The sequence below is a fragment of the Dysidea avara genome, chromosome 1 (genome assembly GCF_963678975.1).
Source record: "Dysidea avara chromosome 1, odDysAvar1.4, whole genome shotgun sequence".
Classification (NCBI taxonomy): domain Eukaryota; kingdom Metazoa; phylum Porifera; class Demospongiae; order Dictyoceratida; family Dysideidae; genus Dysidea; species Dysidea avara.
Window position 1 is genome coordinate 48,829,493 of NC_089272.1, and position 16,125 is coordinate 48,845,617.

The following is a 16,125-nucleotide window of genomic DNA, read 5'->3' on the forward strand; positions in this document are numbered from 1 at the left end:
ATTAAGTCTGTATTAAACTTCCACACTCATAAATTTTGCTCTGAGATGGTTTCTTTTTGGCAGTCTGAAATACAGGTATTGTGACTCTTCATATACTTTATGAATGGTCTTCCCTTTTTGTCTTATAGAGGTTTAACAGTTTTTAAAACAACACTGAAGGCCTTAGGCTACCAGAGATATTGTATCCTTTAAGTTGAAAGGGGGGCATTACTCGTGCTTATGTGAACAAAAATGAAGGACAGCCTTGAGGCCTTTTCTAAACAATTCACATGAGAAAACATGATAGACACACTATAAAACAGTTGAAGGGGTCATGGAAATAAGGGACACATGTGCCACTTTAGATTTTTAATTTCTTCAACATTGGAATGGCTTGATTTAGCTATGTGAATAATGTTGTCACTAAGTAAACAATAAAACTTAAAAGTTCATGGCAGTATCAAAATAATTTAAGCAAATATTCTAATTCAATTATGTACCAAAATTTTGTTTAATGCCCACCACCATGGTCGCCTAAATTTTCAAATGGTGCTTGTCCCATTTTGTAGCTGACCCCTTCAATTGAGATACTTCTGTGCATAATTTGCAGTTCAAAATGGTTTGTATTATGCTTCCTTAGCAGTGCATAGCAACGTAATTAGCGAATTACAAAATTATTCATGAATCATGAAATACACTAAATCACAGTATATTTAACTAGCTGAATAAATAATAGCAATATACCATAATCACTTGATTTGTTGTGCCGCGCCCTTGAATAGTACCACAGTGAGGTACTATTTGAAGGTTTTTATTGTTGCTTGTGAAAATAATTTTAATTGTACCACACCCTCGAATAGTACCACACCCTCGAATAGTACCACACCATACTTTTGTAATTACTCTTTACTAGTGCTCTCACAACTTCAGTATTAATCTCCATCTCGATATAAGAAAGGCATTGTCCTGGTAAAACTTAAACGGCTGTCACATAATCGAAATTCCCTTTAGTAAATTGACCACGTAGCACGAGGCATGACATGGTTGTGCTACAAGGACTTGAGTGAAAGAAAGGTCTTGTATAGAAGTAAGTAGCAACGTGTTGTGATTGTTTTATAAAACTAGCTATAGTAGTGGTTTAAAATGTTAGTAGTGCACCCTCGAATAATACCGCAGTGAGGCACTATTCGAAGGATTTTATCTTCATTTTTTGGGACAAAAAAAGTACCTCTTTACCCTATTTATATAGCTGTACATCTAAAAAGTTTCACAGTAACACACAGAACTCACACGCTGTGAAGCAAATGGAATAGGGCTGCTTCTTCTTCGTCACACGAAATAAAAGTTGTCCCACCATTTTGTTGCTAAGTGTGATGACATCATACTATATACCAATCGAATCGTCATCACACGAGGAATCAATTAATCTATATTAGAATAGTGTACTACCACCGAGATGAAAGTTATGGCCTTTTTTTCATAGGTATGTAAACATTGTGTGTTATATACTTCTTGTGTTTATTCTAAACGATGTTCGTTCCCTGGCTGGTTTTCTTGGCTACACATGATACACAATTCAAAATGCCTCCCCCCCCCCCCCCCCCCTCCTGAATAAAATGACAATGGAATCAGCCCTGTAATCCCTGGACCGAAGGCACTACGAATGGATTTCAATAGACATGCGTCCATGGTAACAAAGGGTTAAGCATAGTGCCACTGTAGCTAATTTACCATCACTACATGAATTCAACAAAGAATTGCACAACACACACCACCTGTAAATTTAAGACCATGATGTAGACCCCACAATTACTATTAAAAATTGCAGCAGTATATAAATATGGTAAGTTTATAAGCAAAACCATTCAGTTAGCTACATACAGTACAGTGTAACTGTGCAGCTTCTAACCAGTTCAAGTTAGTTAAAAACTTACAGGATGTTCCAGGTTCTGGCTGTTCTATTGGTTCCAACTGTTGCATCAAGCTTGGCTGTTGTGTTGAGCTTGGCTGTTGTGTTGAGCTTGGCTGTTGTGTTGAGCTTGGCTGTTGTGTTGAGCTTGGCTGTTGTGTTGAGCTTGGCTGTTGTGTTGAGCTTGGCTGTTGTGTTGAGCTTGGCTGTTGTGTTGAGCTTGGCTGTTGTGTTGAGCTTGGCTGTTGTGTTGAGCTTGGCTGTTGTGTTGAGCTTGGCTGTTGTGTTGAGCTTGGCTGTTGTGTTGAGCTTGGCTGTTGTGTTGAGCTTGGCTGTTGTGTTGAGCTTGGCTGTTGTGTTGAGCTTGGCTGTTGTGTTGAGCTTGGCTGTTGTGTTGAGCTTGGCTGTTGTGTTGAGCTTGGCTGTTGTGTTGAGCTTGGCTGTTGTGTTGAGCTTGGCTGTTGTGTTGAGCTCGGCTGTGGTAGGTGTGTGGGATTCGGCTCTGGTGTAAGTTTTGGTACCGAGATGGTTTCTGCTATACTGTAATTCTCCAGTGGCATACTGTTTTGTGATTCAACTACCAGCACAGAAATGTGATAGTCAGTATCAGCCATGACTGATATTTCAGTATGTCTGGTGAACACTTCAGAAGTGACCTCATCACATGTAGAACAATTCAGTCTTGCTAAACATTTAACTCTAGGAGTTGACTCAGCCACATCACACGATACATAGATGGACTGGTCATCTGGATGTCACTGGACTATTGCTGACTGGAGCCATCGTACAGCTACAATTTATAAAACATAACAGTGAATGAAATGCTATGCAATGTTGGAACCTTAGCTGTCCAGGGGACCACCTGATTATAAAAAGCTGGTACCTCTGAAAGTGTGCAATTACTGTAAAATGGTTTTTTGTACAAGGGCCTGAAACAGGGACACCTTGACAACCAGGACATTAGTCCTAAGGGTGTAGGTTTCAGTCGTATTAGAGTAAACAGACCCCTTATATCTGGACACCTCATAAAGAGACTTTGACACATATTCATGCATTGATGTACACATTTACACCTCCTGACACAAGGACACCATCTTAAGGTGTCTGGAATATAGCAGTGGAACCTGTTGAAGCTGCAGGCCAATTTTTTATGGCCTAAGGTACAGTAGCGTTAGACAGTATAAACTTCTCACTTGGGGAATTTAAATGAACCATTTTAGATGTACAAGTGGCCACTAAGACAGGTTCCACTGTAATTCACCAGTCAACCCCCCTGTACAGTACATACCTAATGAAGTACTAACTGTCTCACTACATCCCACACTGTTCACACTACAAACAGAAATGATGTAATCTGTTCCAACATCAAGATGTCTGGAAACATTATCATCTGATGTCATATTATGTGACATTTGGAAGGTAGTTGTATTAGGTGATACTTCAAAGGTTGTTGTCATATCATCTTCACCAGTCAAAGAGACATTTAAGGCCTCCACCTCAGTCATGTTATGTGACAATGATGATACCTATAGACACATAAGATTCAGTAATGTACAGACATTGTATTCGGTGTTCAAAATGTACAACAAGAAAAAGGTTAAGGATAAAACACTATTGACTCTATCCTCACTATGCTATCCCAGCTCGAAATATTGCACATCTCCTAAACATGCATGCACACCAAAAACATGGACAGCTGACAGTTACAGTTAACAGGTGTTTATTAGTACAGCTGGATAAACTGTTTCCAATATATAACAGGTTGGCTTGGTCCACATGTAAACAATTTGAGTAAAGTTTCATGCTCAGCAACTTCACTTAGCAGAGTGGCCTTGTTACCAGACCAGTGATCTATAACTACACACACATGTACACACAGACACACGCACGCACGCACACACTCACATTCCAAGATATGGTAACAATAGGCCTGTAATCAACAAACTTCAAGCTGACTGCCAAATCACTCGGAGGAGAAGGTACTAAAGATTAACAAACACATAACACACAACAATACCATACATTATATGTAAAGTTAAGTAAAAAATGAAGTCTACACATAAATGATACATACAGAGGACTGATAGCCAGCCAAACAATTATTGTGGCTAGCAGAAACATCCTGTATGCATCTGTTGGTGATATGACAGTTACAACATGTAGCCTCCTTCTAATCTTTGTTTATGGAGGCTTCAATACTGTATTTCATATCATTGACACATCACAGTCAACAGAGGATTATGAAGATCATTTCAATGCAAAATTCCCCAAATATGTAATCCTGTTACAAAATGCAACAAATTTTCAAAGTGTTTCTTGTTCAAAGATTACGCAATAGTCTACATAAGCATAGCAAACCTTCCAGCAGCTGTGTGAAGCACTGCTACTGCTACCCAACACTGGGATACCTGTACACAACTCAGATACTAGGGCCAACTAATGCAAGCAAGTCATCCCCTCCTGATGGACTACAGCGTAGTAACCTCCACGAGGACTGCACTATGTCTTATGGAGAAAGGATATTAAATGAGAAGTTTCAGAAGTCCACAACAATCCCAACACCGATAAATGAGCCACTCAGTTGTGCTTTCATTTCCCAACAAACACCACTACATATACATACGAGCACATCCACTAACCTGAAGGAGTTAAGGTGGTTACATTAGTAGTAACAACAGTTGCTGGTCCAGCATTGTTAATAGCCAACACTGTCACTTCATATTGAGTATCATTATCAAGATCAGTGAAACTGATAGTATTACTAGTAGTGGTTCTCTCCTCCACCAGTTCTGCTGTCCCATCAGATAAGGTCACATTGTATGTCACATCACCACATGAGGTATGGCTGAATGTGTCCCATGATATTACCAGTGAGGTCAGTCTCCTTTCTGACACCTTGATAACTGGTAGGGTTGGGGGACCTGTGAGGAGTGAAGCAGTTAAAGTGTATAAACAAAATGTTCAGATAGACTTTAAACCAGGCATGTGAACAACAACATAATAAAATGAGAAATCATTACTTGTTGAATTGTATTCAGTTACTAACTTACCCATGACTGTTAGAATGCCAACTGAACTCTGTACAGGAGGTAGGAATGTAAATTCACACTGAAATTTAGTTTGATTCAATATTTCATTTGCAGAATACACTGTCAATACTGTGTCAATATTATCAGCTACCACTGTCATCTCAAATGTGTTGTTAGTCCCAATTCTACTACCAGAAATTGCTTGTCCATTTATTCTCCACAGAGGAGTCAACGATGCAGTATAGTTATGTCCACAAGTGATATTAACATCATCTCCAGCACATATTGTAACATCTTGAGGTGGGTGGATAATAAGACCTGTAATACATGTATTGGAGTATAGTGTATGAATTAGAGTGAAACCCTCTAATAACATAATACAACGTGTATTATTCACCTTGTTGTTCAGAGTTGTGTAGTGTGATCAACAATAACAACAAAACAAGTAGATAATGTGTCTCCATTTTCTGAAAATGATAAAACACACAATAAGACACTTTAGGAGTATTAGGCCTTTTACAAGAGGTCTTCCTCTTTGAGACTGCTCAAAATGTGAATATACTACAAGTACAAGCTATCAACGTCAACATGCATGTGTACAGCAGGTCCAATTTTTTTTTTTTTGCGAATCAAAGTTTTAACTTGCAAAAATTTCTGCTAGCAAACTGAATTTCTAAAAAATAGTGAGCAGAACCATCTGTACATTCTTAAGTTTTCACAACTTTACCATGTTATAACGTCCAAGAGATCTGTAGTTACAGAGAAATTGTTCATGTCTCACAGATTTCACAATTACAGAAATTTATGCTAGAGGCTATTTTAACAGCTTCACAAAAAATTGGACCTCACAACAATAATCTGCTATACTGATGTTAGCAGTCCAACATGGACAGCAAAAGCAAACACACATGTAACTGACATGTTATAATAAACATGTATAGGTAAGATAACATGTAAAAATGTTTCAAGCAGGAGGCCCTGTTGGCTCAGACAAGTTATTTTAATGAGATTGTCTAAGAGTTTCAGAGAAAAACCACATTAATAATTAGCACACATAATTATTAAAATTCATAGATGATATATTTTTTTTGTTCAATATTAGTAACAATACACTAAGCTGTTATTTCTACCAGACTATATCATTGTCTGGTAGAGAAATGACAGTGGAGCCATGAGGCAAACATGCTGGAAACTCTTGTTTACTAATGTGAGGTGGTTAACAATGAGTCAGACAGTCTATGAAACTTCTGTATATAACATATGGTGAAAATATTTCCAGCTGAAAATATTTTCATGGAATTAGCCACAAAACACTTTTTTAAATAGGATTGACCTACAATAATAGCACTGTAATAAGGTTGAATAAAGCACATATGTATGAGTGGGTGAGTTAGAGAGCTTAAAGACAGCATGCGATGAAGCATTGTGGTAGTGTAACACTGCTGTATTGGTATGAGATAACTTTTGTACAATTGAGTAAACAGTGTCTAGTGTTGCAATGGTAGTGTCATGTAGTCATTTTGTTCATCTCTACAAATCAAACCTCTTTATCTTCAGCCATCTCTAGCAAAGTGTGTAGACAGTCTATGTTAAGTTGCAGAACAAATAGCTAGGATTGCTTAGGCTAGAATATCTTTCAATTCTTTTCTGAGATGTAAAAGGTCACACACATACTTAAGCAACAAACATCCTTTGATCTCTCAACACAAAGAGTAATTGAAAGTGCAATTAGCTCTAGGTGTAACAATAGAAACAAACACATTTCAGTACAAACATGTGAGACCAACACAGAAACAACTGCTCTCTGAGACCACACCAGACACATGTTACTCCAAACATCATCTATCTCACAACATGTTTACAGATGGTATGCAGGATTGATGTCATACCTGAGAATTCAGATATGGTAATGGAACTGGACTAATATTAAAGGAACTATTGTGAAACAAGTACACCTTGATAATTAGGATACTAGTCCATGATCTCATTTGTATTAGCTACTAGAATAAACACATTCAGATCCCTGAAATCAGAACACCTCAATCAGGACACTTTGTCCTAGTCCCATGGTGGAAGGGTGCCACATTCATCACTGCTAACAACAAACAGTTCCCTTGTGTTCAGAAAGCAAGTGAAACACACCCTTTATCACCTACACATGTTACTTAGTTACTAAAAAGTCTCCATAACAACTGTATGTAATGTTTCTGTAAACTTCAGACAAAGCAACACATTATGATAAAAGCAGTGTTAATCATTGTAACAGATAACTGTCTTGAGTGCATTCAATTGCTGTACAAATCAGTACTAATAGTACAGGTGAAAATAAGCTTCAAAATGGAAACACTGTCAACTTACAGGTACAATTAAAACAGGTGTTCTAATCATTACTCATTACTCTTGAAGGATTTAGATATACTGACATGGACACACAACTTGTAACAGATACAGGAAGAAGCCAGTAGAAGGATCACACAATTTCTAGTGATATGAAACAGTATACTCTTTGTACAGTACATGGTTGAATGGCTCAGTAAACACAAACAAGCTCCAGTAATTGTGAAAGAATATTAATGGAATGTCACGTTCTTTAAATAGGCCCTACCTTCAGGATATATAAATTTGACAATGGAATCTACATAAAACGGATGCCTCAGAACCAACAAAAAGTGTCCTGATTATTATGAAGATGCCCACATCATACTGTTTACGTTGGGACCCAGTATGTCCATTACATAGGTGACCTCACTGTCCACACTAACAGGTGCCACTTATTTAAACTCTAAGGACAAATTTATATACAAACATAATGTTAGAGCATACACTACAGTATTTAGTTACCACTTCAAAGCATAATTATATGGTTTCTTAAATCAGTCAATTTGCATACAATTATTGACCACAGTTTGTACAACACAACTACCCACTATCAATTTATTTTAGGCGGTTACTTTTTGGCACCATATTACAAATATGTAATCACCTCAGACCACATAACATTTAAAAGAACAATGGAGATATTATTTGCGTGGGAAGGTTATACAACTGAACTCAAAAAGGGATGTTCTAAATCACAGCCAACTTCATAATAAGGCACATTTGTGTTATACAGTGGGCGTCTATCCATGGTCCCATGTACACACGTTTAAACCCTTGAAATTGGGTCACTTTACTAATAAGGAAACAGTGAAATAATCAGGTCAATTGTTCACAGTCCTGTGAGTAAACAAGGTGATGCAAAGCTACTTCTAAAACCAGGTGCCTATGCAGTTAATACTATCTCATTCTAACCAAATAGGCAATTAATCAACCATGTATATAATTGCAGTTTATATTCATGCTATTGTTATTATTAATTCATCTAGACAAATAGATTTGTAAATACTGTAATTTAGCATATTTCATGAATTATTTTGTAATTCGGTACTTATGTTGTTATGCACTGCTAAGGAAGCATAACTATAACAAACCACTTTAAACAGCAAATTATGCACAGAAGTATCTTCTCAACTGTTTTATAGCATGTCTATCGTGCTTTCTCATGCGAATTGTTTAGACAAGGCCTCGAAGCTGCCCTTCATTTTCGTTCGAGAATAGAGTATATGTATATGAAGAGTCGCCATACCTGTTTTTCAGACTGCCGAGAAGAAACCACCTCAGCGCAAAGTTTACCAGTGCGGAAGTTTAATACAGACTTCATTTTGCTTTTACTTCTTACGTGCAAGCTGCTTTTACCATTTAGCTAATGATTTTGTTCACGTGGGTGCATATGGACCAACATAGGTAGATAGATAGATAGATAGATATGTACACACACAAAAGCAAACCTCCGGCAGCCATGCAAAACATAGCTATTGCCGCCCAGTGAACCAGCACTGGGATGCTTGTGCACCACTCAGGCACTTGAGCCTTGTGCAGGCAAATCCTCCTGGGGCAAGGCTAGTAACCCGCAAGAGCACTGTCCAGGTCTCATGGAGAGGTCGTGGAACCTAAAGTTCCACAACGACCCCAACACCACTAAGCGAGACAAGAATAGTTAGGTATTTGCTTCCCCAGTTTACACCAGGTACCCATTGATGTTACAGCTGGGTGGGCTGCTTCCCCAGTTGCACCAGGCCACATTTTTCAGAAAACAATTTCAGGAAACCAGGCACATTTGGACCTCATAAATCAAGATGTGTCTCTATTACAGACATGGTGCCAAGGTGTGCGAAATACATGGTTCCACTGCAGATGTAGTCATCCAGAAAAGCACAAAACTTACTAAAACATTTTGGACTTTTAAATTCACACCACAGTAAGTTGAGCATGTTATGGAACAAGACCACCATAAATATGTTGCAGCAGGCGTCATCTTAGCTTAGCTACAGCTAGTTACATGTGGGTGGGAGGCACCTATTAGTGAAAGACAAAATCATATTCTAACAATAGGCTGTCCCGTGCTATAAAGTTTATAAATAAAAGCCAAGGAAAGAACCCTCAAAGGCAACACATGCTTACACATGGTTAAACAAACTACTTGCTGTACTAAGATAGTTAATCTTTCTCATAAATGAAGCAGTGGTGAGGAAAATTATGTGGTCAGAGATCAGAAACAATCACGCAAGCACAAACCGTAGCAATCACTTCTAGACAAGACCACCAAATTGCAATTGTAGTGGCCACTTTCAGCATAGTCCCAAATGCATCTCTGTTCTTATACAAGTCTTGCACAGCCAGAACATCGTAGGGAACAGGGTCTGGTGAATGCAGTACAGTATTGATCGATGAGAATCACACACGTGGCTTCAAAATCTAATGTGAAGCCATCGTGTGCAGTTCTCGCCGTTCGTGAGCCTTTATTAGCCGTACAGTAAAATTCCCGAAATCTGGGGGTGATTGAACAAAACTGTTATACTGCATTTCACCTGACCCTTTTGTTTCCGACCCAATGACAAAAGAAGAAAAAGCGGTCTGAGACAATAGCCCATCTACACGATACGATATAACGTACCGGTTTGCCTTCAAGACAAATGCGGTAGTCACAACGCTTCAAAAGTAGTCTCGTCCTCGCAGACCCTTCTCTCCGGGGTGGCGCTTATCGATTATAAGCGCCCCCTCTCGTAGGGGGCGCTTATAATCTCTAATCGATAAGCGCCACCCCGGAGAGAAGGGTCTGCGAGGACGAGACTACTTCAAAAGGGCATGAGCTAGTAAATATTTTTAAAATGATGTCCAATTTGTACAACTAAACGTTTTAAAACTAGCGTACCTCTGATTTCTTTCAAGGCTGAACCTCCGTCACCGCTCTTGTAGTCTCTAGCTCTCCCGGAAGACTGCACTACTCTTCTTCTCGCCAAATTGCGCCTTGTATTACGCGGTAACTATTAAATCAGTAGGTGTGGTGGTGATCATGGTTTTTGTTTGCGCTAGAAAATCCCCGCCAGGCTGATTTGCACATGTCAGTACCACGTGTCCAGCACAGACGTAATCTCCGCTCACGTGGGATAAACTACAGTCATTTAGTACGGTACACATCATACTGCTGCTTTGTTACTCTGCCATACTAGTATTTGACCTTCTACCGCCGTCCGAGCCGCCTTCTTAGCCGCCGTCTATGATCCTTCAGAAGTTCAGATCCTTTACCAAGTTTCCCAATGGCGCTTCTCAAATTAGAAATTAAGTTTATAAACGCAACGAGGGCTTATATTATTAAAGCAGAAAGCTCTACGGAGGACCATGGGGATGTATATTATCCTACGGAAAGGACCAATTCATTGAAGTTCAGACCGTAACTAGAAGTCAAAGATGTAACTTAGACTACCCATCAAGGCAAGTCTCTAAGCGCCTGCGCGTATTATATACTATGTTTTCGGCAAATGCAGTTAACTCTCTTGCATCTGTGTGCACACAGATTGATCTCCTTTAGTAATTTGATTGTTTGATAATGGGCAGGCAGCACTGCTGATGTTGCCCAAGGGACTAGATTTGTCCCAAAAAATCTTTCCTGCATCTGATTACTGTCAGCTCTAAATATTCCATATTCTTTCATTGTTTTCCGGTTATTTTTGCATACTTACTGACAGGCTTATTAGTAAAAGCCATCTTATAACAGTGTTAGCTCACAGTGTGTCAGCAGTGCTATCAATGAAAGTCGGCACAAACTTCATGTTTGTGTTACTGATTTTTGCAACTGACTTGAAAGGAAGGAACATGCTTTTGTGCAGCTTTTTATAGCTGTGCTAGGCTTGAAAAGCTGCCAATCTCATAATGGAAATGGACCACCCACCCGCATGCAAATATGCCTGAGGTCAGGATGGGAAACAGGAGTGGCCTTACTCATGTTTGATCATAATAAAGGCCATGACAAATTAATCTTAATGTGGCAGGCCAGTCTTTGGCAAACCCATGATGTAATATCTAAAACAATACTACTAGTAGTAATTTGTGCAGTAGGGAAATGGAGCACAATCTCACTCACAAGAAGTGCTTTACCTGTAAAATATTCTAATAAAGCAGTCACATCAGTCAAATAATTTAGCTATATATTTTGATTTATTTTTCGACCTACCAGTAGAGGGAAAGCAATCCATGAAACATATGATCAAATTGGTATGGCCTGCATGTTCATTTGGGCATCTGTTCAGTTTATTGGTGGTGAATCCTCGTTGAATACTTGTAAAATAGTTTGGAAGTTTCTGAGAAATTTAAAACCTGTAAGATTGTTAATAGATTTGTATATAAAGGAATGGCACATCCTTTCATATTAAAACTAATGTCAAATTTTCTGGATTCTGTTTTAGGCTTTGCCCGTGTTTGGTGAAAATTACACTACCTTGTAAACAAACCGCCATAACTTCCACATACTTTAGTATACAGAAACACAGTGTGGTTTATCAGATTCTTTGATGACAGGTGAATCCTGTGGTGTATTAGATTTTGTTCTGAGACAAATGGAAATGGCAAAAAGCCTTGTTCTGGTAAATCACACATCATCAGGTGGGTAAATAAATGTTGGGAAAATAAGGTTTTTTGGCATACTTCTCTGTAAAGTTGCCAGTTAAGACTCAGTATGGGTGAATTCTTAATCAGTGCACTTCAACACATAAAATGACACTGAGTTTAACAGATCTGGTTGAGGATTACAGGGATGTACTTTTTGGGGTTTATCCACCCGCGTAATTAATTTCTCCTGTTGTATGGAGTGTGTGCATTGTGCCTTAATCAAATGACATTACTTCTTTCTTTACATAATGTGGTGTAGAGATTATGGGTGCTAATGTTTGTACTTTTGTGTTTTCTGTATATTGTATAGAGGGAAACTTTGGCGATTTGCTACAAATTCACTGACATTTAACCTGCCAAGTACTTGTAGCACCTCAGATTAGCATCTTTATAGCTAAACAATGAGGTTGAATTTGCCAAAGTTTATTTCACCAAATGTAAATTAATTTAGCTTGCTAATGGCCATTGATAATGGCTACATTTGATGAAATGTACAGAATAGTTTTGACATGTTAACTACAACTCTATTCCAAGGTAGGCCATATAACAAGGCTGATATGCTATAGTTGTAATTGTAGTCATTAGCCAATGTAGAGGCTGGATCATTTTAATAGAAGCAATAAAAGTTGTTATGGATGCAGTGTAGAACTTGCATGTTGGTCAAGCTATATTTATGCTTTAGTTGCAAAGAGCAATTAAGTTTGATGAAATATTAGAGACATTTTATTAATGTGAGGACTTGGTAAGGATGCTGTTTCACATTTTGTAGTCTTTGGTCATTAATGAAGTAATCTGTGAGTATTGGAGAATGTATTCTGTAACATTTTAGTGTAATATCCCATCATGATTTGCCATAAGATCAATCTGCTTCTATTAGTCATAGTTGTATGAAATGTGTTCTACTACTGATACTAGTTGGGCCTCACAAGAGTAACACTGCTTAAAGCCATACTGAAAATTTGATATAGTTGAACATGTTAGTGGTAAACAATATACTCCATAACTTTACAGCAAATTGAACTACCCTTCTTCTTGTAAACTGGTGTAACATTTGCAGGTAAGGTAATCACAATAGAAACAGTTCCAGTTGACAGATTGAGCAAAGATGATACGCATGGAGTCAGTGGCGTAGCTAGCCCAGAAGGATTGGTTGGGCACCATTGTAGGCATACAAGTTGCAGTAATCAGCATACAAAGCACGCTGCAGCTAGGGGGTCTGGCATGCCCACTAGGAAATTTTTTGAAAATTAAATGCTGAGATTCAATTTGGTGACATTTTGCAGTTAAAATATGTCATCTCTAGTAGGACACTAGCTGTATGAATGTTTTGAATAATTATTAGTTAGGAGGCTTCATATTGCACCTTGTATCACACAATTTAGCTATAGCTAGCTACGTACGGTGAGTACCTGTGTTGGTAGGGCACTGGAACTGATTGGTTGGGCCTGTGCCCTACCAGTACCCACCTTAGCTACACCACTACATGGAGTATATAGGTGCAATTTCTGCAGCACATACAGTGTTTAAATACTATTGATGGAATTTCATCTGATTTGTTAGTATCTAGCAGTCACTGTGGTTGCACAAGACCGAGTATGAGTAGTCCATATATGGCTAGCTACTTTTCTCTTCTATATTATCATTTAATGGACACCATTCATATTAACACATGTATAGTAACCTTGTCCCTACTAACCTGAATTTTGTAAGTGTGAATAAGTTGCTCTTCCCAGTTATGATATACTCACATACACTAGGTGATATACATGCTCATGGTATACCTCATGTGTATAATGTAGATTACATGTACTTATTTCTACAGGTGAAATGACTAGGATTTGTTTATATGGTCATGGGAAATTATAAAATTATCAGTGAGAAGTTTGATGAACTGACCCATGCATGACACTATTCAGTACTTTGGATACTGAGCACCTTTAATTCAACAATGTCATAATCTATGTATGCTGGCTATCCATTTGAACCTTGGAGAGGTTACTTCTGATAATCACACCTGTAATACAAACAGTGCAAAACTCAGATACACATTTCCCCAATGATATGTAAACAAGGGGGTTCACCACAATGATCTTCAAAACAACCCTGCTGAGTGGCTATCCAAGGTGTGTAATGATGTGGCAACACGAATTAGCAGGAATATGGAGACCACATTATTAGGTAGGTAGAATAAGCTTTTTACCCCCTCCCCCTCCCCCCATCCTTTACATGAGGACATTAGTTGTCTACAGATGTGTCTCACCAAGGTTCCACTGTGAGCTGAATCCTGGTAGAATTACAGAATCAACTCATTTGTACTACATGACCCTCCGAAAACATTTTAAAATCTTTTCATTCAAGTGTTTGACACAATATTTATGACCAATCAAAATTACACCTAAGGGCAAAGCCATAAAGTGCACCAAATTGCACATGTATACTCTCAATTGACACCTTTATACTGTCACCATTAATCATCCATCACTTGTACATTTCTAAAACTGCTCAGTATTGATTAATGAGTGGTTTTTATAAGTTTCGCTCTACCGGAATTGCAACTTACTAAAAAGCAAGTGAGCATGTCCAATATATACATCACTTAATGGATGGTTCAGGTATATGTATTAAGTTATGGTATCTGAAGTTCATGGAATTGGGTGTGTGTGAAAGATCTCCTTTTTGCTAATCCAGTTATGTGACCATAATTTGGTAGACATTAGAGGTGTTTGCAATTCCATGTGCAAAGTTAAACACTACTTCTTTATGTACATTCTGTTATATTTCACTAACAGAAACACGACAAGGACAACTATGTGGAGTTGGAAGGTTTTGATGACAAGACACTTACAGTCATGTCAGTACCAGTACCAGAAGTGACTTATTCACATGTGAAGGTTGACTTGAGGTAAGTACAGTAGTACAGTGTATACTGTAGACTTCAAGTGGGAAAATGAGTGGCCATTTTTTAATTTTGGCAAGTTTCAGTAAATTTTTTTGTATGCCGGCCTAGCTACGTAAATAAATTATTCAGTTTCGTGTGGTTTACAGATTAAATGGTCACAGCTGTATGATTATAACAATTAAGAGAAGATAAAACTTTGTTGATGGCTTATTTCTTTGCATAAGTTTGGCATGCAGCCGGGCTTAGTAGGAAATTCCACTGTCCCATTTTGAGGAGTGACCATGAAGCTACTAATGCAAGACAAATTATGTGTTTGTCACTGAATACACAAACAACAACAAGACACATAGTGGAGAGGACTAAAGCTGGCACACCACATCAGTGTTTTTAGCAGGAAAAACACTGTATGGATGTTTGTTTACATATTTAAATGGTTTACAATATAAACAAGAAAACTACTCCACTTGCTTAGCTATTGTATTGATGTTATGTTGCATTAGAGTAATTTTAAACAACTGTTTAATGTGTTATTATTTTTGTTGCACTTATCCTTGTCTTGCTGTAGCATTAAAATGATGGTGTGCTCTAATTGGATCAGTCACTGAACTGTGTCATTATTAAGATGTGGCAATTCAATTTCCTTGGAACTGATAACAGATGGAGTACGTCACCAGTCCACATCTACAAGACTACCCACAAGATGATGGTGGTATTATGATGCAAACTGTTCAGTTTGTTAGCCCAGCCAATATTATAGTAATGCATACACGTGCCACTAGGTGATGAGTGTGGGCTGGGAGTATTTTGATTTCTATGATACTAGTATACAACTAAAATTATAGTCAGTGTTTGTGGCAGTTCAACAATATAATGTGTAGTTATCTAAAAATGGCCATGGTCAGTGTAGACAAACTTGTGGTCACATGTCAACAGGAAGTGTATTTAATGGACTATACTTTGGGAAAGATTGTAATAACAAGTTAGTGTGACTTGACTCTTGGTCCCCATTAGTTCATGGTAGGGTAAACTGTTACAAATCATTTTTGTCTGTGTGACATTAATAATGGCAATGATTGTGTAGCCACCATGTATATTAACAAGTATAATAATGACTAAGTAAATATTGTACATAATTATACAACACTTGAAAGGTTTCCACTAGTACTGCAGCTAAGTGACTGTTCTATTAGAGTAGTTGATATTTACCAGACTGCTTAGAGTATGATTTTCATTCAGAATAGTATCAAGAGTTAATAATATTATGTGACCAAATCTACAAGAACCCCACATGTTAGTGGATTTACAAATTACATTTTTCTTTACCT

At 38.0% G+C, this 16,125-nt stretch overlaps 1 protein-coding gene across 1 annotated transcript; it reads right to left on the minus strand.

Moving 5' to 3' along the window:
* Nucleotides 1-1,776: 1,776 nt before the first annotated feature.
* LOC136266747 (fibronectin type III domain-containing protein 7-like) lies at nt 1,777-10,484 on the minus strand. Its single transcript, XM_066061779.1, has 7 exons — nt 10,169-10,484; nt 5,315-5,384; nt 4,939-5,235; nt 4,528-4,809; nt 3,794-3,870; nt 3,177-3,414; nt 1,777-2,678 (listed from the first exon to the last, which is right to left on the minus strand). The coding sequence occupies exons 2-7, from the start codon at nt 5,379-5,381 to the stop codon at nt 2,644-2,646; spliced, it is 996 nt and encodes a 331-aa protein (XP_065917851.1). The 5' UTR covers nt 5,382-5,384; nt 10,169-10,484; the 3' UTR covers nt 1,777-2,643.
* Between the last annotated feature and the right edge of the window lie 5,641 nt (nt 10,485-16,125).